Genomic DNA, 27455 nt, shown 5'->3' with positions numbered 1-27455 from the left:
AAAACGCCCCTCCAAAAGGAGTTGTAAAAATCTCTGCTTTTTCCTGGAAAAGCTGCTTTTCAGGCACAGCCTTCAGGTTTCAACTCAAACATGCTCTGGCCAAATAAATGCAAAAAATGTACCCCTGAAGCACCTTCACTGCTCAGTTTTGTGGAAATCCCTGGAGATGGGGCCACCCCACACCCTCTGTGGGCACCTGGGCCCTGGCACTCCCCAGGACTGACCACAGGAAGGACATTCTGCCTTGGGAAACAACACTTGAATGGACAGAAGAAGCTGAAAAAATATTCTCCATCTTTTTCAAGTCCTTTAAGGATAGAGAAAAGTGGGTTTTAAATCCCTGATTTCCACCCACATTTCCAGGCTGCACAGGAGGGTTTGTCACGTCCTTCCCCTGCTCTGCTGAACTGGTGGGGAAAACACCAATCACTTCTTACAATTCCAACACCACAAAGGAAGGAGGGAGAAAACAAATCCAAGGAAATGGAATTTAGTTGGGGAAAACACCCAGCACTTCTTACAATTCCAACATCACAAAGGAAGGAGGGAGAAAACAAACCCAAGGAATTGGACTTTACTAAATCATCAACCAAAGAAGAGCCTTGTTGGGAATGCCCCTCCCTAAGATGCCACCAACCCAAAGCCTGGTTGCCCTCCTGGGGCAGAGCTTGGGCAGCTGTAACTCCCAGTGTGATTTCCCCCTTTTTATACAATTTAAAGGAGCCAAATCCATGCTGAGAGAACACAGGATGCCTTAGGAACACATGATTTTCTGTAGGAGAGATCTTTCTGTGGGTTCATCTGCCCCAGCACAGCAGGGTTTCTATCAGGCTGGAGAGACCAAACTGCACAGACTTTGGGTGGACACAAAGCCTGGAGCTGTACAACAATTAGAAATGATGCCAGGCCTGTGCCCCAGAGACTGCCCAAAGTCTGGAGCCACCCCTTGCAGAGCTGGAGTGGGAGGTGCTGCCTGCAAGGCTGGTGGAGGATCAACATCCACCAACCCAACCCCCACATTGTCCCACCTTCCAACCAGTCCATGGTTTCTCACCACTGACAACAGCAGAGTTGGAAGTTTTCCCTGGAAATCAAACCAGTGGGACAATCTCCCTCCTACACACAGCAGAGCTGTCAGGGAGCCCAGAGGGAGCAGCTCATTCCCCTCCCCAGAGCTGGCAGAGCCCACAGGGACCCCAACCCTGCCAGTTCTGTCACCCCATGGCTCTGCTCTCCAGGCTGGTGGCCTCTGATGAGCAGAAGGCCTTACAAAGCCTCTCCCTGGGGAAGGTTCATGACTCTCAGGCTGCCCAGGGTGCTCCAGCTCCCTCCTCACAGAAACACCATCAGCCAGAGCCCTCAGCCCTCCTGGGCACCCCTGGGCACAGCAGGGCACTCAGCTGCCCCTCAAGCACCCTGGCCAGGCTTTTGCAAGATGCTTTTCCCAAAGCTGCCCAGGAGGAGCCCGTGGCTGGCACAGCAGAGCTGCAGCTCCTCCCGTTAATCAAATCCTCGTTATCTCCCCCCCAAAAGAGCCCCAGCACCCCGGGCATGGTCCATGCCCATCAGTCCCAGTGCCTGCTCTGGGGGCAGGACATGGCTGGAGCTGCAGCTTTTTCCTCCCTTGCCATATTTTAATTCATCCCTACTGCTCACTAGTAATTATGACTTCAATGATTTTAATCTTTAAAGGCAAATTACACCACTTATCCCAGTGGAGACATGTTTTTAAATAAAACATGAAAGTAACACAAGTAAAAATGGGCCCAAATCTAATCAAGCAGGTCCTACTCTTAATACAATTAAGAAAGAGTAATCCCATCATCATAAAAACAAATAGGTTTGGCAATAATTATAAATATAAATATTGTATCAGCGAGACATCTTTGCTGTGCTAAGAGATCTCCAGTGCTTTAAACAGCTGAGGGAAGGGCTGGATTCAGTTCCCACCCCCAGCAGCCTCCCCCAACTCATGGCCAAGGTCAGACATCAGTGGAAAGGGCTCCAAGTGATAGATCTGTGGCATTAACTCTGCTCTCCTTTTAATGGGATCCAGCACAAACTCAAAGCAGCCTCGTGCTCAGCCTGAACCATTTATCGGAGACAAAAATGTCTCCCTGACAAAATCCAGAGCTCCCTTCATAAAAGTGAGGCAGACAGTGCTGTGCTCCCAGGGAATCCTGGGGCTCCTTTTATACTGAGATATAAAAGGAATTCTCCTGGAGTACACAGGGATATAAAAAGTGGGGAGAGCTGAGGGTGAATGTACAACATCAGAGTGGGCTTTGGGAGAGCTGCTCCTGAAATAAAAGCCCTGGTGTTAATGACCAGGGGAATTATGTCCACAGTTAAAGTTTTATTGTGGAATATGCTCTGCTCTTTGTGCTCCTTTCTGCTGCAGCCCAAAGTTTCCCAACAACTCCTGCTCCTGATAAGCATCTTGATTTGGTTCAATTGCCACCAGCTCCTCACCAAACGAAAACGAACTTTTCCAACTGCTGGTTTTTTTCCGAAAATTCCTCTTTAATGCAATAAAAAGTTAATAGGGAACAGAGAGACAAAAAAAAAAGCCTCAATCACATTTTAAAACATAAATAGATCAACATGTTATCTTCCTTTCCTGAGCTGTTCTGTAGATGTTTCCCTGATCCCCTCCTGGGTCAGGAGGAGGTGCAGGAGCACCCAAAGCAAGTGGTGCCCTCCCAAAGGACCAACCAGCCCTGGATGTGGAACAGATTCCCATTCAGAGCCCAAACTGGCACTCCTGAGCCAGGGCACTATTGCAGCCTGCCCGTGGGTGGCCCGGGGGGGGAATTCATTAAAATCCACAAACAAAGGGCGAAAGAAAATCATTTTTCTTTCAAACTCGAGCCAATAAAGTCTTCCACATTTAATTCCAGTTGCTGCAAAAAGAGGACATCTGTACAGCTTTAGCTTGATCCAGTCCAGCTAATTAAGAGATTCAAATAAATGGTGGTTCCATCGAACTGCAGAGTTTGCTAACACTTCATTAGAAGGAAGTTTAAACAAGCACACAACCCTGTTAACATACTTTGGTTTACCACAAAGTTACTTGGGCATCTCCATAATTATTTTGATTCCTTTCACAAACATCTCCTGACAGCCAACATCAATAACTCTGCATTCCTCTGCTTTTGCTTAATTACCTCCTAATTCAAAGCTTCTTCAAGTATCATGAAAGTAGGAGCTATCCCATAAACATCTGCTGAGTTTCCTACAATATCTACATTGAGAAGGTTTATTAGAAATATTCCCCCTGCAGGTTTGATCCTGGCAGATTCCAGCAGGATTCCTTTGGTCTTTAATTGGGTATTTTTCAGGGGTGAGTTTGCAGTGCACGAAACACATCGAGTTCCACCTCACACTCCTCATATCTGATATCTTTGAAACAGGAGAAATAATAAAAAATTAGGGAAAACTTGGAGCTGTAATTAGTCCTTCTGGCTTAGGTCCAAAACATGCTCCCCAATGGTCCCACTGGCAAATAAATTGCTGGATTTGCCCAGAGCAGCTCAGTCCACTTTTAAAACCTGTGCTGTTGTGCTCAAAGTAACTGGACAAGCATTTCCATCACTACTTTGCAAGCCTTTAAATACATTTTTTTAAAAAAACTAAACTTATTTAAATACATTTTTTAAAAGCTCTGCTTCCCCATTAAAAAATGGGATTATTTTTACTCCCAAATGCCAGTCTCAGATTTACTGTCACTGCCTTGCATTTTCTTTCTCTTTATAAAAGAGGTTTCTTCCTTTTCTTTGCCACTATATGTTGTCTTCAAGATATATTTCATTACTTGGAAATTGTTTGATTTCCCTACAACACCCAAATTCTTCCTTAGGCTGTGCAGGATGATGGGAACCTTTATGGACCTGAAGGAGGGGAGGTATTTATTTGATATTTGGAGTGCCTGATGATGAGAAAATAATTCCCCCCTGCCCGTGAAAGTCCCCTCAGCTCCAGCCAGGCTGGCACAGCCCTGGGAGCACACACAGATTTACACTGAGTGGCACCCAAGGCTTTCCAAGTGCCAGTTCAGCCCAGAGAACACTTGGCATTCCTGGTTTGGGATTGCCAGGCACTGCCACCCTGCACAGGGGGACACCCACAGCCATGGCAGCAGGAGACAACAACCATGGAATCAGTTGGGTTGGAAGAGACCTCTGAGATCATCAAGTTCAACCCTTGGTCCAACTCCAGTCCCTTTACCAGATCATGGCACTCAGTGCCACGGCCAAGCTCAGGTTAAAAACCTCCAGGGATGGGGAATCCACCCCCTCTCTGGGCAGCCCATTCCAATGCCTGAGCACTCTCTCTGCAAAGAAGTTTTTTCTGCTCTCCAACTTCAATTTCCCCTGACAGAGCTTGAGCCCATCGTGCCCCCTTGTCCTATTGCTGAGTGCCTGGGAGAAGAGACCAACCCCCACCTGGCCAGAACTTCCCTTCAGGCAGTTCCAGACAGTGCTGAGGTCACCTCTGAGCCTCCTCTTCTCCAGGCTGAACACCCCCAGCTCCCTCAGCCTCTCCCCACAGCACTTGTGCTCCAGTCCCTTCTCCAGCCTTGTTGCTCTTCTCCAAGTGCTTCTTTGCTCCCACCCAGACCTCTTATTTCCTGAGATCTCAAAACTGGGGTGACAGCCAAGGGACAATCTCTACCCTGCAGGAGTGGGCACACTCTGGAGGGGCTGCCCAGGGAAGAGGAGTCACTGTCCCCGGAGTGTCCCAAGGACCAGCAGATGTGGCACTTGGGGATGTGGTTTGTGGGCAGGTGGGACTGGGGCAAAGGTTGGCCTTGATGCTCAACATCTTCATGATTCTGTGATTCTATAAAGCAGCAACCTGAGGAAAGCACTGCAGGACAGCAGGGAGAGAGGGCAGGGGCACCAGGGAGGGGTGGCACCAGCCCACTGCCCACCCTCTGCCATCCCAGCCCCTGGGCTGCCATGGGCACCTTGGGTGGCCACTCTCAGCAGGCAGATTTGCCACAGAAGGGTGGAAGAATCTCAGAAATGACCAGGCTGAGGAATGACCTGTGGAGCTGCAGTGTGAGGAGTCAGCAGGATGCTCCAGCTCCAGAGCAACCACCAGCAGCCCAGGGAGAGCCTCTGCTCATTTGGAGGTCAGATGGACTAAAACACTGCCCTGAACTACAGCTGGGCTCAGGTGTGCCACAGAAACCAGCCAGGACTGCCCAGGCAGTACAAACCTGTGCCATCCCCCCCAGCCTGGCACTCCCTGCCCTGCCAGGCTCCTCGGGACATGCCAGTGGAACTGCCAAAATCAGTTCTACTACATTCCTATGTGCACAAAACCAGCCATTTCCAGTGGAAACACAGCTGGGGCAGCAGCTCAGAGGGCACTGGGGGCAGAGGGGCAGCTCAGAGGGCACTGGGGGCAGAGGGGAAGCTCAGAGGGCACTGGGGGCAGAGGAGCAGCAACTCAGGGGGCACTGGAGGAAGAGGAATAACTCAGAGGGCACTGGAGGCAGAGGGGCAGCTCAGAGGGCACTGGGAGGAGAGGGGCAAATCAGAGGGCACTGGGGGCAGAGGAATAACTCAGAGGGCACTGGGGGCAGAGGGGCAGCTCAGAGGGCACTGGGGGCAGAGGAGCAGCAGCTCAGAGGGCACTGGGGGCAGAGGGGCAGCTCAGAGGGCACTGGGGGCAGAGGGGCAGCAACTCAGAGAGGACCCAGGACACTCCCCATGTGAGGAGGTTCCAAGCTGGGGCCATGGGGGATGACCAAGGACAAAGTGGGTTGATTTCCTTTCAATCCACTTCTTTTTGAGTAGAAGCACATTTCAGTAAGAAAACACAATTAAAAAGTCTTCCCCACCATGAAAATCTGAGAAAATAAAGGTTATTTTCATTTCCTGGCAAGACACACATCACTAATCCTGCGAGCAAATCGCAGGAGTGAGAATCCCATTTCCCAACATTTTAAACCTTCAGCTCCCAGGACCATGAATGCAATCCCTGCACACAGTGAGGGCAGCCAGCTCAGAGCTCCCTCCCTCCCCTGGGGACTCCAGCCCCAAATGGGTTTCCTACAACTGATGCCTTATTTATGTCAGAGCAGCAGCATTTGGACAGGGCCAGCGTTATCATTTTTACAACTCCTCTCCTGGAGTGCCCTTCAGGCTTCAGGGCTCCCTACGATGCTTAAGGTCAGAGGACAAGTTCATAAAACCTCTAAATCATACAGAACAAGACTTAAAAACCTCAGATCTATCATTTTTTCCCCCTAGGCCTATGCAGAAGAATCAAAGCACAGACAACGACCAGCAGAAGTAATGACCACATTAAAAAGGTTCATCAGAAATTTATGAAGGAAAATGTTTCTGGTTTTTTTCCTGGTTGTAGATGAAGAGCCAAAAGAGCTTTGTTTTTTCCCTGGAAATAAAAACAAACCCCAACAGCCAACAGAATTATTTTAAGACCTGACTCTTAAGATCTTTAGTAAATAAATTCTTTTTCCATTCTCCTTCTTTCTCTTATTTCAATTTTGGGAAGAAAAGGCCAATAATGTTTTATGAACGATCCCCTTTCAATGTAACATTGCTTGGCTAAGTACTTCCAAAACTAATTCTCAGGAAAAACCATAACAGGATTTTTCTTTCCTTTGTTTCTTTTCAAGTAAAACATTTTATTTTCCTGTCAGTTCAACTCGATGTGTCCTTAATACCTCACCAAGTCACCTGCAATGAGCACCATAAATTTAGAGGAAAACAAGAAAAAAATAAAGGGTTTTTTTCTTTAAATTCAATAAATGTGACCTCGAGGAAAGCAACTTTACAGAGTAGTCAGAGAATAATGAAGTGTGTGGGAGCTCTGCACAAACACTGGACCCAGGACCAGACACTTAGAAATTAAATGAGTGGGAGAAACAAATAAAAAAGGCATGGAAATCTTCTCTGTCAGAAGGACAGTAAACCCCCCCATTTATAGCTGTGTGATAATGGTGTGGATTTTGTAACACATAATTCTGCCTGATATTTGTGCTGTGTATTATTACACACAGCAAATTTACTGTATTATTGGTAAATCAGTACAAATGCCCCCCAAACCAGCACCAGGCTTGGCTTCATTTCACTCCTGAGATCTACATAAACTTACAAGTACAAAGTTCAGATCCAGCTCCACTCACCACCAGGAATTCAACAACTCACTGCACTTCTGGACAACCATGAATAAACACCACCAGAGTTCACCTGCACCTCAGCTGGTGGGCACCACTCAGTGCCAGCCAGGGACACAGACACAGGATGTGCCACTGTCCCAGTGCAGCAGGTGGGGCCAGTTTATCCCTGTGTGGGTGTGCCCAAAGCTGTGCATTCCAAACCCTCTGGGCCATTGCCCAGCAACTGTTCCCAATGGCCCACTGGCAGCAGCTGCCCAGGGCACAGCTGAGCCCTCAGGCTGGGAGCTGGCTGGGAAAGAAGCCTGGCAGAGGAGCTGGGAGAACTGCCCTGCAGGGAGTCCTTGGCACCTCCACACCCACCTGAGGGCTCAGCTCTGCTCATGGGCCAGCAATGATTCCAAAATCCCCCCTGACTGCCAGAGTCAGATCCCCCAGTGTGGAACTCCCTGCCCTGGGGGAGGCACTGGGGGCTCCCACCCAAACCTGAGGGGAGAGAATCTTGGGCTTTGTGGACTGGGGAACCACTCATTGGATCCAGAGGAGGAGCAGACCCTGGACAGGAGGAGTCCACCACTCTCCACCAGACTGTGCCATCATCTCCACCAACAGGTTTGTCCCTTCCTTTTCCTTTGGACTCGGAGGAACCACGTGGGGCTCAGCACAGGGGCCACCAAACCCCACTGTGTTTGTGCCCCAGGGGGCTGGGTTAGACTGCTGGGGTTGGGGGTTAAATCCAATTTCTCTTTGTGCCATTGCATTTATTGTAACAGTTATTAAATTGTATAACTCTGACTTATAATCCCTTTTGTGTTGGGTTCGTTTCTCCTGCCAGTTTATCTTTAAACCAGCACAGCCACCCCCCATTTTCTCCTGTCCAAGGGCCACAGGAGAGGTTTGGGCTCCCTCCCAGCCCCAGCCAGGGAAAGCAAAGCTCTGGGAAAGCAAAGCCCCGACCTCAAAACCTTGCTGAGTTTGCTCTGCAGCAGTTCTGGGTGCAGGAGGCAGAGCAGGGCCTTACCTGCCCCTCTGCCACGGTGTCGGTGTCGATGATGGTGACGATGCCGGGCACCAGCGGGCTGCGCCGGGCACTGCTGTGCGCCACCAGCTCCTCGTCGGCCGTGCCCGGCGGCACCGTGCCCGTCAGCTGCGTCACCACCTTGCCCACCATCGTCAGCCCCGTCTTGATGGTCTGCAAGAGGGAAAACAAACCCAAATAAAGGACTTTTAGGGCTGTTTCGGGGATTTGCCTCAGGGTTTTGTGTCGTGCACACGTGGAATGAAGGGGATGTATCAGCTGCAGCAGGAACAGCTTGAAGACATTTAGCATCCTATCCATGGGAAGAACCCACCTTTCCTTTGGGATGGAATCATTCCAAAGGATCCCTGAAAAAAGGGGAGTATCTTAATGTTTAAATAATTGAATGTTTTGATAGTGTAATTATTTCATTATTTTTTCTTCCTTTAATTTTGTTCTGATTTATTTCCAGAGCATTGAAAGGGTGGAATGATGAGCACTGGAAGGATGGAATGATGAGCTTTGGAAGGATGGAATGATGAGCATTGGAAAGGTGGAATGATGAGCATTGGAAGGGTGGAATGATGAGCATTGGAAAGGTGGAATGATGAGCATTGGAAGGGTGGAATGATGAGCACTGGAAGGATGGAATGATGAGCTTTGGAAGGATGGAATGATGAGCATTGGAAGGGTGGAATGATGAGCACTGGAAGGATGGAATGATGAGCCCTGAAAGGGTGGAATGATGAGCATTGGAAGGGTGGAATGATGAGCTTTGGAAGGATGGAATGACGAGCCCTGGAAGGGTGGAATGATGAGCTTTGGAAGGGTGGAATGATGAGCCACGCTGGGAGTGTGGGAGGGAAGTGGTCACACAAAAACACACAGAGCCCCTCACACTGATCCTGACAGAGATTTGTCTTTGCACAGAGCAAGAGCTGAAATTTGCCCTTCTCTGGATCTGTCACACTTGTTTGTTCCTCAGCAATTTGATCTTTTGCAACATTAAAACTGAATGTGGGACTCAAATGCAGGAAAATTGAAAATGCTCCCCTTGAGGTCCTCAAGAACCTCATCCCCACTGCCATCCCAGCACTAATAATGGGACTTTCCAGGCTCTGCACATTGTCCAGATGTGGCTCTGAAAACATCCTCACTGCACCAGCTTTTATCAGCTAAAGATGCTGGGGATTGTTTTTATGTTGCTTTATTTTGTTTGGAGAAAGAGGCAGAGCAGACACGGTAGGAGCATTTAAACTAAAACAAACCCAACTGCAACTTTAAATGTTTTCTCCTTGAATCAAGGACTGTGCCTGATTTGCCTGCAAAGAACTGAGCAGATTTATTATGCAATATAAATAAGAAATAGCAAAAGAGATCAGACTGGAATGACACTGTAACAAGCCAATCCTTAACTAAAAAGACAAGCTAAGCTGTCTGCTAAATCGAAAAGCAGAAAGAGAAACCAAGAAGCAGCCACAAATCAATTGCAACTGCTTTGTTTAGTGCTAAAATCTCGAGCTGCAGTGATTAGAAAACACATTAGTGTTCATCAATTAGCAGCCAAACGCTGGTGTCAATAATTCATGGGCACTGAGCTGCCCAGCAGGGCTGGGGCACTGGCAGAGGAGCCGGAGCGGGGCAGCACCAGCAGGCGCCACGGGATCGATGGCCAGGAAGGGCAGGCACCTGGAGATGCCTCTGCTGATGGACTCACTCCCCATTACTGCTAATGGAGAGCCTCCCATCCCCAGCAGCGGGCCCTGAGCACGGGCTTTAAAGGCTTTAGTAACATCCTGCCATTTGTTTCTGGTTAGTTCCTCTTATAACAGGGCAGGGGAGAAGGGGATGGGTTGGGATGGGATGGGAACGGAGCACAAGGCAGGTGTTGAGGGGGGAGCAGGGCACCTAAACCAGCCACCTCAGGGGGGGTGCCAGCCCTGCTCCCAAACACTGACAGGGCAGGGGTTTGGCCAGGAGTTCAAATCCTGGAAAATTACCTTAGTTCACACAGCAGGGAAGAGAAAGCAGGAGATGCTACACAGCAAAGTGGAAAGGCCAGAAATGGGCACTGACCATTTTAAGAAAATACCTTTAATCCTCACACCTGGAGCAAGCAGGAGTGAAGTAGCAGGAATAAATTTATGGCTCTCCAGGAACAGAATTCCCATGCAAAAGGAACTCCTGTTTCATGGATCCTGGGAACAGTGGGTGTGCAGGATGAGGCTTCAGCTCCGGGATCTGGAATGAGCTACCCCAACCCTGCACTGCCCTGTGTGAGTGCCCAACTTCCTGGGCATCCTTCACCTTTCCTGTGCCACATCAGCCATCCCAGAACTGCACTGCTGTGTGTGTGCCCAACTTCCTGGGCATCCCTAACCTTTCCTGTGCCACATCAGCCAACCCACTGCACTACTGAGTGTGTGCTCAACTTCCCAGGCAATCCCCAACCTTTCCTGTGCCACATCAGCTATGCCAGCCCTGCACTGCTGTGTGTGTGTATGTGTGTGTGTGTGCCCAACTTCCCAGGCAATCCTTTGCCTTTCCATGCCACATCAGCCATCCCACTGCACTGCTGTGTGTGTGCCCAACTTCCTGGGCATCCTTCACCTTTCCTGTGCCACATCAGCCATCCCACTGCACTGCTGTGTGTGTGTGCCCAACTTCCTGAGCATCCTTCACTTTTCCCTGTGCCACATCAGCCATCTCAGCCTTGCAGTGTTGTGTTTGTACACAACTTTCTGGGCATGCTTAACCTTTCCTCTGGCACATCAGTTGTGCCAGCCCTGCAGTGCTCTGTGTGTGTGCCCACCTTCCTGGGCAATCCTTAACCTTTCCCATGCCACATCAGCCATCCCATTGCACTGCTGTGTGTTTGCCCACCTTCCTGGGCAATCCTTAACCTTTCCCATGCCACATCAGCCATCCCACTGCACTGCTGTGTGTTTGCCCAACTTCCTGGGCATCCTTCACCTTTCCTGTGCCACATCAGCTGTCCCTGCACTGCTCTGTGTGCCCAACTTCCCGTGTCATCCCCAACCCTTCCCATGCCACACCAGCTGTGCCCCCACCCACAGGACTAACAACCTGGCTCTCACATCAGCTGTTGTGCTCATTAAGGAGTTATCAGGTAACAAGAGAAAACAGACACAGCCTTTGCTGAATCCCTTCAGCACTACAGGATTAAAAGATAGGGAGAAAGAACCAACCAAAGGAGTTATGAGGTGAGAAGGGCTTGGTTTATAATTTGATGCAAGACAGGCCCAACACATTTTAAATGAAATAGGCTGAAGTTTGCACTGTCCCAGCTCCTTTGTCACTGATGGCAACTTGGAGTGAACTTTGCTTATGAATAAAATTAAAATACTTGATCCAGTTCCCTTTGTAAGCACTGATGCACACTGTGCAGACACACATATTGTTTATAAGCTCTTGTACCCTATCTACTTAAAAATAAGACTGTTTACATCATTGAAATATAAAGAAATACATCTATTTAATTAAAATAAATGTATGCCCTCATATCTCATTTAATTGAGAAATAAGTACAACTTTAATTAGATGGAAAGAATTAAAATGCATCATTCAGTGCTTTTTAGGCTGTTTTGCTCCAACAAAGGCCTTGCATCCTTTTAGTGACAACACAATACAGTGTTGCTGTTTCTCCTAATAAATACATTTTATATGATTTATTTGCTTGCAAATGAAAAATCCATGGAAAGCAGAGAGAGATCAAAAAGATCTGCCCTGGGTGTCAACACAGTGAGCCTGAACAAAGTGAATGTACAGTCACCTACAGATTCAAGTTCAAACTCAGGATTTGGGCTTTGCAAAGAAGTTTCCTTTTCCTTCTCTTGCCCCATATCGTGAAAACAGGGAATAACCTGCTGGGAAATTCATCCTGAACAGCAGGTTTGACTGCTGGGGGCACCTGGGAAGGCCTGTGGGACCAAACCCTTCCTCAGTCAGACACGGGAAAAAAACCAAAATGTCTTTTCCTGATTCCCTGTAAGGGAAAAAAAGGATCTGCACAGCCCAAAATGCTGATCCCTCTGCTGATCAGAGAGCAAGGGAATCACAAAGCCCTGCAGGCTGAGGGGACACAACAGCAGGAGAGGTCTAAGTGATGGCTTACAGAAGGATGGAGTGGAGCTGATGGTGAGGCAATGAGGGGGACAAAGAGCTACACACGTTTGGAGCATTGTTTGCCAACCAGTCAGCACTGCAGTTCTCAGGGATGAAAACTTGCTGGGTAACAAGCCAAGCCTCAGTGAAATCACTAAGAAATTAAACTTCTCAGATTCGCCCTCACGTGGGTAACAAATTAAACACTAAGACTCAAGAGCCAAATATCTAGAACTGTATGAGAATTAATCTTGTCTGCTCCAGCACCATGAGGAGCACGAGCCACGTGCTGTGCAAACACAAGCAGTGCAGACTCTGTGCCCTGAGGATTATCCCTTTTCCTGCCTCTCACTCCCAGTTTATCTCCATGCAGAGGCAACAATCTTTTCTTCACCAGGGTGATAAACACATTTTATCTGCAGGATCTCCACACATGATGCAATAGCACTACTTCAGTGTGATAAACTCAGCTTAGCACCAGAATTTGTGGATTATGATCCCTGGCTGGTGCTACTCAGCCACAGTGATCTGCTTGGAGGGGTTTAGCACATCCCATCCAAGCTGTGGCTGATCACACTAAGCCACTCAGGGTTTCACCCTTATCTCTGCTATAAAAAGTGATGCTGAGACTGAAGGAGTTTGGGGATATTTCCACACACACCTTTTTTTTTTTCCATTTTGCTGATGGTGAATGTATCCAGAGATGCAGCAAATCACAGCAGGAGAGCAGCAATTCCACTGCTCCTCAACTATGTAAAAAACTGTGATTTTTCTCCTCCTCCAGCCACACTGTGATTGTGATGGGCTATGTTTGTTTTCATGTTTTGTTTTCACAGGAGCTGGCCTGGCCTGTGTCTCTCTCTGTGGCTTCTTCTAACTGTTGTTTTCTGCAGGGACACTGAGCTGTGCTGTCATTTCACTCCTATTATTAGCCTGCTTTGGTCGTGCACATCAGAAATGAAAAGGCTCGTGGTTGCAAGGCAGGCTTGTAATCAGCACAGAGCTCTCCAGGCACTGCCAAAACTCACTTGGGGAGGGTGAGAAAAAGAAATTACTTGGCAAAACGTTGGTGCTGGGGGGGGACAGTGAAACAAAAGTTGTGCACACCCTGTCCTGCTGAAGCTTTTCCAAGCCAGGGTCTACTTTTGCTACGATGAAACCCCAGACATTCCAAACAGGGGGTTATTGTAACATCAGAACAAGAAAATGGGGCAATGGGACCTGTATGTGAACGCTCATTACTAAGCTAAGAAGGTGATTAATTAGCTCCAGTACTGCCCTGTCATCCTTCAGAGAGATTAAAATGCACAGTGTGAGGATGATGGAGCCCAGGAAGCACCAAGCACTTGTAAAGTCCCTTTTCATGATGCTGAAAGATTAATAATCCACAATGTTGATTTCTAATCATATAAAGTATCATTTTAAATATCAACTATTCCAAACCCTTTCACTGGGACTTCCCCCTCATAGGAACAGCTGTTTGCAACAAATGGAAGTTCCAAAAGCCAGTTTAGAAAGAGGAACAGAGCCCTTGGAGGCTGCTCAGGATGTGCCGGTCGGGAGCACAGGCTGGGGCTGGTGCATGCAGGGCTCTCAGGGCAGGGAGGGGCTGAGGACACACAGCACAATTCAGCAGGGAAACCTCAGCATTCTGTTCCCCCAGAACCTCTCCCCGAGCAGCTGATGGACTCACTTTGGCAGCACTAATGACTGTGGCAGTGTAAGACTGAATGTTGTCTCCACAGGCTCCACCACGGGATTGATGGCATCGGATCAGCTGCGAGGAGAAAGACAGCAAGCAAGTCACTACTATTAAACTACACAAACCCAGAGCCCATTACCAGAGCTCTTATTTATCATGTGCAGTGGTGTGTTTTTTTCCTACAAACAGCAAAAAGCCCTGCTGAGACACTTAACCCCTTTTTATAATCTTCTGGGTGCCACCCAGACTGTCGCGTCCTCCGCTCCAGTTTTCAATTACCAGACGAGGAGTCACTGAGAATTCATAAACTTTGAAATGGTGGGATTTTGGGTCTGGCAGCAATACCACAAATACATTTAAATAAATATAATCAAAAGCTTTAGCCATGTGTATGTAACAGCAAATATCAGACATTCTAAGAACCCGAGCGTGGCTTCCCCCTCCTCTCTACGAGCGAAGAAATGACAAAGGCAAAGAGTTGCTTTAAACTTCACTTTTCATAGCTTGGCTTTATATTGCCCGTCTGCAACACTAATAAATCAAAACAAGGCTCCTGTACCTGCCAGCAGCTACAAAGGGGGTCCCTAACAATACAATCTGTGCTTCTGACTAAATAAAACAGCAACAAAATTACAGGTATTTGTTGCTTGCACACAGGACGTGTTGCCTGTTTGACTCTTTTAGTTAAAGAACATTAAAAACCACTCAAAGATGGATTTGTCTCTGCCTTTTCTGCCTTAAGTAGCTAAATAAAAACAGTGAAATTAGGGAGAAAGAGAAAGCCCACAGTGATTTTACCTGGGAACACACAAAGCATTTAAATTCCTTTGGGATGTGATTCTTTTGCTGATCGGTGACTTATCAGAGGGGAAAGGGAAAGGCAGGTTTGGATCTGGGCAGAAACCAACTTGTGCTGGGAGAGGTGTGACAGCAAATTCATTTCTAAACTCTGCCCCTGCTCATTGCTTGCTGATGCAAACAGCTCTTCCACTCACAGGTGGGAGAAAAAATATCTGCTTTGAAATAAAAATAAGGCTTTAGAAGCTGAATTTGGACTTTTCAACACTTTGAGCTTTAAATACGACTCCTTCTCTGGGTAAAAGGAGTGGTCATTTCTTTGCCTGGGATGCATTTTCTTTGTCTCAAAACCAAGAAAAAATATTGAAACCTTTTAAATTTTTCTTCCTGAAGCTTAACATTTTCACCAAAGATGTGCAGAAGGGGCCATTTGAATGCTGTTCCCTGCCCTCCAGAGTGCATTGCTGGGCTGTCCCACACACCCCCACGGGCTCAGCTCCCCCAAGCAGGACTGAGGAATCCTTTTGCCTGCCTTCAGAAGTGTCTGGAATTAAGTGCTTTAAACTTTTAAAGCCCAGAAAGGGCTGGTTATGGAGTCACCTCCCTGAAAACACACGTGCAAGGCTGGCTGTGTCTCCTCTGCCTGCACAGATTGCAACTTCAAGGGCTTAAACCAAACCGAGTAAACACGCGATGCACAAAAACACCTCTGAGCTCTGTCATTTTAATGCAGCTCCTCTTCTTTTTCACATACCTTTTTCCTCAGACTTTTTCTTTTCTTTTCCCCCCTATAAACACAAAATGTAGCCTGAAATCCAGAGGTATTTTTGGCACTGAAATCCTTCCTTACCTTGTTCTCTGCATAAGCCAGCCAGCGGCTCCCGAGGGCAATGGGGTTCATGTTTGGCCCTGGGCAGGGATAGCAGCCTGAAAAATGGAAGAGGCAACAGGAAAAATTATCTTAATAATGACTTCTCACAAAGAATTTTATTTACTGCCAAGGAAACAAAAAAAATCTAAACAGAACTCCCATCCCTCAGTGGGTGATTGCATTTTTGTTCCTCCAGATAAGTTGTGGTTAGATGAGCTATTTGGAGCATTTAATTATGTGTAAATAATAATTTCTCCTTATGTTTGCATTTTAGTGCCATTCTGACATGGAGGGATATTGAAGTTTGCCTCGACTGGTTCTGTATCTTAATTTTTAATTCATTTGACTCATTTTTAATTCATTTTTTAGTTTATTTGCCTGACACTTTTCTGTGGGTGAACAGTTTGCTCAGGTCTAATTTTTACTGTCTGAAAAGCTGCACTGTGCTTTTGGTTTTAATAATTCTAGAGAGAATCCCTCAGCCTTTCAAAGTGGTTTTGGGTTTGATTTTAGCAATTCCACAGACAAGCCCTCAGCCTCTCACTACGGTGAGAGAATTCCTAATTCCTTTAAAATCATAATCCACATTTCCACTGCTCACCTGCTTTCCACTGCAAAAATAGATACAGACACAGATAAAAGAGAGAATTATTCTGGAGGATTAAAAGTGAAAATACCCATAAGAAAAAATAGCTGTGAATGAAAATATGGCAAGGCTTAAAATTAATCAGGGCCCACGTTAAATGGTATTTAATAAAGGTAAAAAATATATGTTTTCTTATGAAATTTAATAAGTAATAGTTTTCATAAATTAATAGTTTAAATCTAATTTATATTTTCAAAAGCATGTTCTCAAATTAAAAATAAGGGAGGGAATGAGGGGAGGAGACTGAAGCAAAGGGCTAATCTCAGTTTTCATCAGTTCTTCAGCTATTTCAGGCAATTTAGGAATTTAAATTCTTGCTCTGAGTGGCCAAGAATGACAATCTTTAAAATCTCCCAGACACTGTGTGGTTTCAGGCAGCTTTGGGAGCAGGTCCTGCGGCACATCTCAGAACACACCTCACACCCAACTGCACTTACTGCCCAAAATCCAAACGACAAAAAAATGACAAATCCAAACCCCAACGGGACAAAGACCAACAGCTCTGGGTGTCACCTCTCAGAGCACAGCACTGAGGGGGTGCAGAATGTGGAATATCACAGCAAGTTGTTCCACAGGTGAGAGAGAAGGGAGGGAGGGAAGCACAACTTGTGCAACCAAACTCAACTCAGGTGGGAGAGCAAAACCCAGTGAGGGTTTGGTAAGGCAGGAACCCCAAGTGTGGAGAGATGATGCCACAATTGTTACTGAGCTCCAGAAAGGCAGCCAGAACCTCTTAAGGAACAAAGAGAAGAGCAACGAGGCTGGAGAAGGGACTGGAGCACAAGTGCTGTGGGGAGAGGCTGAGGGAGCTGGGGGTGTTTAGCCTGGAGAAGAGGAGGCTCAGAGGTGACCTCAGCACTGTCTGGAACTCCCTGAAGGGAAGTTCTGGCCAGGTGGGGGTTGGTCTCTTCTCCCAGGCACTCAGCAATAGGACAAGGGGGCATGATGGGCTCAAGCTCTGCCAGGGGAAATTGAAGTTGGAGAGCAGAAAAAAATTCTTTGCAGAGAGAGTGCTCAGGGATTGGAATGGGCTGCCCAGGGAGGGGGTGGATTCCCCATCCCTGGAGGTTTTTCAGCTGAGCTTGGCCATGGCACTGAGTGCCATGATCTGGTAAAGGGACTGGAGTTGGCCCAAGGGTTGGACTTGATGATCTTGGAGGTCTTTTCCAACCCAATCCATTCTATGATTCTATGGATGTGGCACTGAGTGAGAATCCACCACATCTTGATCCAACCCCAATGTGATCACCAGCCCAGGGCACGGTGTGCCCTGGGCTGGTGATCACAGTGGGGTTGGATCAAGGGTTGGACTTGATGATCTCGGAGGTCTTCTCCAGCCCAATCCATTCTATGATTCTATGAAAGCCAAGCAAAAAAAAGGCTGTAAATACTGCCCTGTGTTACAAATGCAAATGGTGACATTACAGACCAGGGCTGGTGAGATCTCAACGCCGACGTCTCATCTGGGCCAGCAAAGGCTCTCAGGTCCCCAGACCTTTTTGCCTTCCCTTTTATGTATAAAATAAAGCATTAAAAGCTGCCAGTTGATAATCCTCACAGTGTAAATCCCTGCTCTGGATTTCAGAATCAGTGACCAGCAGGAGCAAACTAAAGGAGCCCCAGCACTGAACAACTCCCAGCAAAAAGGAGCCCTGTTTGGGAATGGAGCTGTTCCCAATTACTGCGGGAGCTGAGGCAAAGGAGGAGCTGCAGGAAGGACCCTGCACATCAAACACTCATCCTACAGAGGAGGAGTTGCTGAGGAAAGCTGGGACTGCCCTCCCCACACCCACTGGGGGGGGTTTGTTCCCCGAGCTGGGCTCAGCCCATCAGAGTCCCCACTAAGAATAAACCCCACAGAGGTCACAACTCAGCTTGGGCCCAAACTCTGCTCTGTGCTGTGAAAAACAGCGGCAAGAAAGAGCCATTTCCTCCCTTTCTTCTCTTTGCAGGGCTCTGCACTTTGGGGCCTTGCAGCAGCACAAGGATAAGCACAAAGGGTTATAGTGGATGGGAAGGAAAAGCAGATTGTTGTCTGTGCTTTGCCCAGAAAAGCAGCTGCATCAGCACAACATCAGCTGCGAGGCAGAGGAGGGGCAGCCGTGCTGTGACCCCCCAGGCTGGGCCATCCCACCCTCACCAGCCTCACCCTCCCCAACATCAACTTCTGCTTCTCCTGAGCTTCCACACAACACAGGGAACGGCCCCTCCAGGCAGGAGCAGCAGCAGCTTCAGGGTGTTTACAGCACAGATGGACAACATGGGAACACAGAATTAACTGTCAAGGAGACCAAGGTCTCCAAGGTTCAGTGACAGCATGGAGAGTCATCCAAGAGAAGGTGGCCCAGGGAAAGTCCTTCCAAAAGCACAGCAAACCAAGTCCCAGAAAACATCTGAGCTCAGGATCAGCCTCACTGGGCCTGTCACCCTACAAAAGTACAAGTGGAAACCTACTGGGAAGGACAAGGTTTTGAGCACGAGGCTGCTCTGTCCCTCCACAGGCACGACTTCAAAGCTGGGGAAAAGGTAGAAAACTGTAATCTGAAAATCAGAATCAAAGTGCAAGTTTTTCTGCTTATTTGATGAAGTTCCTGTGCCCACAAACACCACCTGGTGCTGGTGTAGGTAAAACTGAGGAGTAAGAAATGCGCTCCAGGCTCCCTCTGAGCTGGGGCTTGGCTGGTCCCTCAGATCCCATTCCCAAGATAGATTCTCACAGATAAATTCTTCAGTGGTGCAATTTCTTAATTTATTTCCTTTTTTGAATCATAGAGTTATAAAGTGATAATCTGAAATTAGCACAGAGCTTGTGATTAATGGATTTAAAGCTGCTTTGAGATGCCTTTGTGTATTTGCTGGTCCCCACACGTGTCCCAGCAGGTTTATCTCAAGACTCTACTGGTTGCTTTTTAATTTCACAGCATGTTACAAGAACTCTTATTCCCTACACCTGTACTGAGAGCACAGAAAAAAAAATCTGGTTTTGGTATTTGCCAGGTTTTTATCCCCCCTATCTTGACTTTGTTTTTACTTTTTTATGCAGAAAATTTTACTAATTTCTTTTCTTTTTAGTTTTTTTTTTCTGTTAATAGGAAAACTTCATTTTCTTGCAATTTTCACTGTTCTCTTCTTTCTCTTTTCCCCAGTTCTCTCCAGTTTCCTCTGATATTTACCCACCCTTCTGGATGATCAGTTTTGATGTACTGGTTTGGTTTTCAATGGCTCTCTCAGCCCTGTCCCTGTGAGGAGCCCACCCTGGAGCAGCCAAATTCTCCTCCAAGCTGCCACTTCTCTGTGCACCCACCCAGTAGGGTGGGCAGAATTATTCCAAACCCTGCTCAGGATTGTCTCTGATCCCAAAATCTGGAAGGAAATGGCACCTCCCAGGTCTCCTGCCCATGACATTGGGACAGGATACAGCAGGAATGTTGGGCAAGGCAGACTCACTGCAACCAAAATGCTTCACCTTCAGCCCCCCACGGGACACAGAGCAGGGAAGCAGCAACATTGTGTATTTTTAAATAAACAGCTCCAAGAACTCACTGCTTCTCTAACAATCAATTAGCAATTCTTTCCCAGGCCTTACAAAACACTCAGCACTGCACAGGACTGGAATTACAAAACTACATCCTCGAGTCTTGCAGCCCAGGAACAGATCCAGGATTGAGAGCCCAGGAATACACAATAAACAGCATAAATAGCTGCTACAGTGATGCTGTGGCAGCAAAAGCATTGTTTATTCCAAGGAAAACAAATCATAAAAGTTGTTTTATCTAATATTTTTTGTTTGGTTGTTTTTTGGGTGTTTTGTTTTTTTTTAGCAAACCAATTTTTTTGTTGTTTATAAACTGTATAAAGCAACACTGTTTATAAATTCCTCTGGGTTCCTCCCAGATGAAAGGCCCAGTGTAAATGTTATTGCTCTCACACTGTCACATACTTTCCAAGACCCTTCCATTGTTCTTGTAGTTCCTTCAGTTTCAGCATCACCCAGAAAATGGGTGGGAGAATGAGATGATCTTTAAGGTCCCTTCCAACCCAAACCATTCCATGACTTTGTGCTCTCCTGGATCAGAAGAGTTGAATTCCCACACACAAGAATCTTTTGGGGAAGATTTCATTTTTAAATTATTACTCTCAGCATTAGTCCTGCTATTGTTGATGCTGTTATTGTTATTATTACTATTATTATTTTTACCACCTTCCCTGTCCACTCTCATGGCAGTTTTAAGCATCTGGAATTTGATGATCCCATTGGGTCCCTTCCAACTCAGGATATTCCATGATTTTATTGTTACTCCAAAGGTCCAATCCCAGAGCTCTTACCAAAAACACCCATTGCCTTTAATGTTCATCAGGCCTGGCTGTTTAATTAGCACAACTTTGACTGATTTCAGGACTATTTAGTCATGGCTTTACTTTCTTTTCTGTTCAGAGACTTGGACAGAGATAAATAACAACATTCCCCCAGAGGTTTCTGTTTCTGTGCAGGACACTGTGAGGGGAATGGCTTTGACTGGAATTTAACTTCAAGGATTTGGGTGCTTTGGATGAAAATAACTGACAGAGGCACAAAGAGCACTTTGTGCTTTACACAGAATTATTTCCCTGCCAGGCCAGGAGATGGGACAGAGACACCTCTGGGGACCAACACCTGCCCTGGGGCTCCTGCAGCTTCTGGGCTGTGTTGGCATTTTCCTGCAATGTAGCAAACCAAGCCTTTGGTTTCCATAAATCTGCCCTAAAAACCTCTTCAAAAAGTGTGTCCTGGGCTAGTGAGACACTGATTGCCACAGCCAGGAAAAACCACTCAGGATTAACGCTGTTAAAAAGTGAAAGCCAAGATCAAATCAATGTTTCTCAGGGAAGGGACACAAAAGTGACATGAAGGGTTGTGTGTTCATACAGATTTGTGTGTACAAAAATGCTTAAACCCACAGGAACACACTTGGCTCCTCTTCACTGAGCCAGAAAACTGAGACTCAGGAGCTCCTGAGCCTCCAAGACTTTGGGTCTGAGTTGAAATCCCCCCTATGGATACAGGAATCCTGGCAATGGTTATCCCAGTTATTCTGTGGGGATAACCAGGATAAATGCCACTCCCTGGGCACTGCTGAGGAGGGAAATGGACACTCAGAACTTCCTGGAGGAGGTGACTCTGCAGCCAATAGACCTTCTCATGTGATAAGTTATCCTTCACTTTGAAGAAAAGAGCTCAAACTGCTCCCTGTGAGCCCAGCAGGGAAAGGAATTCTGAAGGAAATGCCCCAAAATGCCCAGAGGATTTCCAGACCAACTGAAACCACCCAGTTACTCCTCCTGTGAGAGCACCAAGTCCAACCTGCAGGTCAGAGCACCCAACAGCCCCTGGTTTGGGGTTCTTCAAGCACTCTGAGAGGTGCAGGGAGGCTGCACTGAGTAATTTTTGGCCTATGGTTGGGTGAGCCTTTGGAGATTTTCTACACAATGAATTACTCTGACTAAAATCTGGAAAATTACCTCTCAGGGCTCTGAGCTGCAGAGCATCAATAGAAATGTGGTGCCAGCTAATGGCTGCAATAACTGTCTCCATCCCTGGGGAATGATGGATGGAGAATACATCAATAGCAGGGGTGGAAGGGCCAGAGAACCTGAGCAGGCTCTCGTTATCAGAGCCTGGATGATGCCACATGATGTTATCTGGGATAATCTTTACCCAGGGGGTGGGAAGGATATTCTTCATGGAGAAGGAAGAGTCCATCAGGCCATATTCATAACCATCAGTGCTCACTCAATAGCAGTTTTGGAGAGGGGTTGAGGGAACACTGATGGAACAGAAATCAATGAAATTCAGCTTTTCTGCAGCTTTGTTTAGAGCAGAGTAGAGGGGGAAAAAAAGCCTGTACACCACTTTGGTTTCTGATCGCTCAGTCACGTGCAGAGCTCAGCAGAGGCTCTGACATGAACCACAACAAAACCCTCAGTTCTTCAAAAATCTATTTTAAATCCACATCTTAACACTCACAACTAAGTAAAGGAAACCCTTTTTTCTTAAAGCATCCAATGAATTTCTTTTTCAGTGAGCACTTAGAGCAGGGCAGGATGTGGAATCAGTGCTTGGCTTTGCCCTGCCTGTGGTGCCAGGGCTTTCCAAGGGAACAGGGAGGGAGGGAGGGAGGGAGGGAGGGAGGGAGGGAGGGAGGGAGGGAGCTGATGCTCTGCCTCCCCTGAGCAGAGCCTTCAGGCTCAGGCCAGCCCAGAGGGCAGTGTGGGATGTGCTGGTGATTTTCCCACAGTGCTGCAGGGTGTTTCCCTGCCCTGCCTGCAGCACCTGCACCCTGAGGTTCTGCTCCACGAGGCACAACCCAACCTGCTGGCTCTCTGCCATCCCAGCCAAAGCAGCTCCTTCCCAGCTAATCCCATGCAGGGGGAAATAAAGGTTAGAACTGTGTCAAATTTGCTGCAGAAACCCCAGGAAATGCAGGAGTTAAACATTCCAACCTGACCGTGTTCTACATCCTGAATATTTTATGGCATATTTATTGTAACAATATATTAAGCTACACATCCAACCACAAAAAAAAAAAAAAAAACAAAAAACCAAAAAACAGAAAGGCAAATACCCCTCATGTGCAAGGCAGCTGCATTAGCATTGCTGAGCAACTTCAGAACCCCTGACACTGCTTTTAATTGTACCTTCTGCACTTGATTCCTGTGTGTAGCCAACAAATCAGCAGAGCTGCTGCCTGATGGTGCTCTGGAGCTGCTCAGGCAGGTCCTGAGGCTCCCACACCCCTGGGATGGATGGGAGATGTGATTTCCACATCATCCCCAACACTTGAAAAATAAGATTGTCTTTTCCCACAGTGTAGGAACAGAAGAGTCTTCAAAGAGCCAGAGATCCTCATTAATATTTCTGACCTTTCCTGACCAAAAGCAGCCAGACTGAGCATCTTCCTGATGCTGAGAAATTCCCTGCTCCAGGATGAGTCCAGATGGGATACAAGCTGTCCTGAGGAGCAGGGATGGCTCCAAGAATGGAAACACAGAGTTTAAAAGACCTTTCATCTGAGCTTTTTACACAGGGATTTCTACTTTTCCAATTTAAACTGGCACTGTCCTTTAATAAATTAAAAAAAAAGGGCAGCAGGAGAACCCAGTTGGCTGCCTCCCAAAAATCCTGCAGCTAACGAGGTGGCTCATTCACATCCAATTCCAAGCCCAGCACAGCAACTTAAGCCTTTAAAGATCCACTCTGAGGTCGAGGAGGTTTCAGCACATGAAGTGGGAAAAGCTTTGCTGCAGCTTCCACATGTCAGGGCATGACACCCCCCTGGAACCAGCCAGGCTGCAGAATGGCCAGCACAGCTCCCACAGAGCCACCTCTCCAGGGAAAAAGCACAGGGATGTGCCCAGGGAAAGGGACACGGGCTGGGAGGGCACAGGGGAGGGCACGGAGGGGGGAAGGCTGGGAGGGCACGGAGGGGGGAAGGCCGGGAGGGCACGGAGGGGGGAAGGCCGGGAGGGCACGGAGGGGGGAAGGCCGGGAGGGCACGGAGGGGGGAAGGCCGGGAGGGCACGGAGGGGGGGAAGGCCGGGAGGGCACGGAGGGGGGGAAGGCCGGGAGGGCACGGAGGGGGGGAAGGCCGGGAGGGCACGGAGGGGGGGAAGGCTGGGAGGGCACGGAGGGGGGGAAGGCTGGGAGGGCACGGAGGGGGGGAAGGCTGGGAGGGCACGGAGGGGGGGAAGGCTGGGAGGGCACGGAGGGGGGGAAGGCTGGGAGGGCACGGAGGGGGGGAAGGCTGGGAGGGCACGGAGGGGGGGAAGGCTCCAAAGGCCCCAAAAATGAGAGTGTCTTTACCCAAACTCTGGGACCCCACACCTAAAACAAACTTAGAGGAAAGTCCCGAGTTTCTGGTGTTAACCAAACAGCACAGCTGGAAATACACTGGGAATAGGGACATTTCAGGAGCTCTGGAGTGTTCAGATTGTTTGGACAGCATCTCTCCCAAAGTTTTATTTTATCCTCTGTAAATTCCACTGCTGTTCCATAAGAAATGCACTGCCAAGCAAAGTTAGGGGCAGGAACAGGGTTACCTGTTCCTCAAAATACAGCCCAGGGGATTCATTCTTAAAAACAACGGCTGTACCTTTTTAAAAAAGAAAAACAACACAACAAAGTAACTGGAATGGAAAAAGCACAAAAATTCTCAAAATATACATTTAACTGAGGGGTTTTTTTTATTTTTGATCTAAAATAAGGCATGATTTTACCCTAATTCTCTTTGGTGGGAAAAAAAAGAGGAGTGAGGAATAGAAGGACACAGTGAAGTCTTTTCCCACTTGGCTCCTGTCACTGAACCCCAACAGATTCCCAGGATTTGCAGTCCATGGATAGGAAGAAACTGACACCTATTGGCAACTTGGATATTACTGCAGAAAAGCTGTTTCCTTCAAACTGGCTCAGGAGCTTCTCCTAAAGACAGTTTTCTATAAATACCCAGATAATATAGAACTTTTCCAATTGTGACTGAAAACACATCCAGAAAAATTCCGACTCTCCTTTAGAATAATAAAACATTGACCTTTCCTAAATCATGAGCTGCTGGAGCTTTGGGGCCTGGTAAAGTAAGGACACATGGAAGAAATACCCAAAAACCAAAGTACTTTGGGCTCAGGAACAACCAAAAATGAACAGTGGGCAGATCACTGTCTACAAACCATCAGGTGTGTATTCTGAAATTCCAGCCCTGAGGTTTTGACACATATTGGTGCAAAATGAACACAGGAATCTTGCAGCTGCTTCTGGATTTGACACATATTGGTGCAAAATGAACACAGGAATCTTTCAGCTACTTCTGGATGTCACTGTGGGTGCTCTTTACAACAGAGAAATGGCCAAAGCAACAATAAATAGAGAAAAGAGTGGAATATTCGCAGAGTGACATTGGAGGGTTTAGAAGGGACTGATTTTCCTGGAACTCCAAAGGAAGTCCCAGAGACCTGTCTGGAGGATGCAGAGCTAAAGCAAACAGGAAATAATGAGTTTATCCCCCTGCCCTGTGGGGCACAAGGGCTGAGCCCCCCAGACTGTACGTACTGGTGACGAAGAACTTCTTGGTGAAGGTGCAGCTGTCGAAGGCGGCGATTTTCTCCTGCAGCACCACCACGAGGATCCTGCACACACACAGAGGGATCAGGCACTCAGTGCTTGGGGTTAGAGGCTCAATATCTAAATGTAATTATTTGCAAGGCATCAATACAAACTGTGCAGTGATGAAGTGCCAGGGTGCCCATGCCTGGCAGTTATTGAGGGCTCCCTCCCCTGCCAACCACAGAGCCTTCCCTCCAGGAAGTGCAGCAGATCCCAAGCACAACGCACAGCACATTTATGAGCCACCTCCTGCAGTAAAAGCTCCATTAAAAACAAAGAATGGCATTGCAGAGACCCTGAATTGCTTTCACTGACTCAAATAACAGTCAAATCAACAGCTGGCAGAACAGCAGCTGAATTGGAAATAATCCCATTGCCCACCTCACTGCAGATTTATTATTAAACCTTTTCATTTACCAATGGAAGGGTTTAGTACCAAGAACATCAGCACACAAACACAGCTGAGAGGCAGAATTTGTGCCAACAGGCACAATTACAGGTGTGTGTTTATGTATTTGCTTGCACATCGCACACTTTGATATGGGAAAAATATAAATATCTGCTCATCCCCTGAAACAAAGAGCAAAGACCACAGGAGAACTGGGCAGAGAACACAGGGCTGCCCAAAAATCAGAGGCCACAGATGCAAATGTGGGAGATTTATAACCAGGATACACCTTCTCCCACACTGGGAACTTCCCAAAGCCAAGTTTGCAAACCCCTGGGAAGGAGACAGGTGACACCCACCAGCTCTGTGGAGCACTGGGCAACAGGACAGAATTAATAATCTGATTATTCTCTCATTAGACAGGCTATGAGACAGGGGGGGCTAATTAGCTGACAACACAGAGCATTATTAAATGCTGTTCTAATAGTTCTAATTGTAAAGATATGATGTGGCAAAAAATTAATCACATCTCTCACTGACTAAAACACACACCTAAAGCTTCATGTGAAAGGTGAGTGTGTGTGACAGGCTGCAATAATCACCTTCACAGAGGGCATGAATCACCTCAGGCTCAGCACAGCTCCCTGGGAAGGGCTGGAGCTCATCTCCCACCACTGGAAAACCAGCCCTTCACTCTTTTTTCCCTGGTTTTATCTGTTTAGCCACAAGAACATTTCCTCTTATCCCAGGAGATCTCAGTACCTGCAGGACTGGGGAACTGTTTGGTGATGTAACAACCATACCCATATCCTGCAACAGCAGATTGATGGGGAGAACAAAACCCACCATCCTTTAAACACTTACACCATCTCAGTACCCACATTATCACATTGCTTGGAGTATTAAAGGTTTGTTCAGTAGCACTGCTTTTCTTTAACTTCTACTCAACTAAAATCATCATCAAATTTAGATTTTGGTGGCCCAGTGATAGACAAATGTCTGTTTAACAAAACCTTTGTGGCTTCTAGGGGATGAATTGATCATTTTACTGTATTTCTTTACTTGGATTTTACACTGCTGACTTCAACACAAGCTTGACACGTGCTCATGTATTTTTGTGGCCTCACACGTGCACGTTCCTGGCATAAAAAACAGGCACACAAACCGTGGTTTGTTGCTGATGATTTGTGTTGTTATTCAGCTGCCTTGAAGGCCCATCCATTCCCAAAGAAAAGCAGGGATTCCTTCACTCAGTGCCTGCCTTGGTGCCAGGGATGTGAGTGCAGCACTGCCAGGGGGACCTGAGGACAGGCAGGGACTCACCCCAGCACTCTGGGGAAAGGAGCTCCATGTCAGCACCACAGCCAGGGCTGGGGGCAGAGGCAGTGCCCCAAATCCTGCCAGGAGGAGTGCCAGGGGAGCAGCCAGACCCTCACACACCATCCTGGGACTTCTCTGCTGCCTTACAAAGAGGTGGGACACTCCAGAGGTGAAGGTTTGAAGCTCAGCTCCTGATTCCACAGCACGGCAGGCTCTGCCCTGCTGGCTCTGCATGCCCCTCAGAGCCACCTGCTCTGTCCCAGCTGAGATGCTGCCCCTCAGAGCCACCTGCTCTGTCCCA

The 27455-nt window shown here is 47.5% G+C and overlaps 1 protein-coding gene across 7 annotated transcripts in view; it reads right to left on the bottom strand.

The window, feature by feature from the left end:
• BCAS3 (BCAS3 microtubule associated cell migration factor) overlaps window positions 1-27455 on the bottom strand; it is a 341997-nt gene that overhangs the window by 270473 nt on the left and 44069 nt on the right. For all 7 annotated transcript variants that reach the window (XR_011699536.1, XM_071575029.1, XM_071575030.1 and 4 more), the window contains exons 9-12: window positions 25393-25469; window positions 15647-15723; window positions 13990-14073; window positions 8175-8345 (exon numbers count right to left, since the gene is read on the bottom strand). Coding sequence is in view for 6 of the 7 variants with exons in the window: in XM_071575029.1 (XP_071431130.1) it covers window positions 8175-8345; window positions 13990-14073; window positions 15647-15723; window positions 25393-25469 (409 nt within the window). In the remaining variant the exon portion in view is untranslated. The remainder of the gene's footprint in view (window positions 1-8174; window positions 8346-13989; window positions 14074-15646; window positions 15724-25392; window positions 25470-27455) is intronic.

The sequence above is a fragment of the Pithys albifrons genome, chromosome 21 (genome assembly GCF_047495875.1).
Source record: "Pithys albifrons albifrons isolate INPA30051 chromosome 21, PitAlb_v1, whole genome shotgun sequence".
Lineage (NCBI taxonomy): Eukaryota > Metazoa > Chordata > Aves > Passeriformes > Thamnophilidae > Pithys > Pithys albifrons.
The sequence above is the reverse complement of the archived record's forward strand: the minus strand, read 5'-3'. Positions and strand labels throughout refer to the sequence as shown.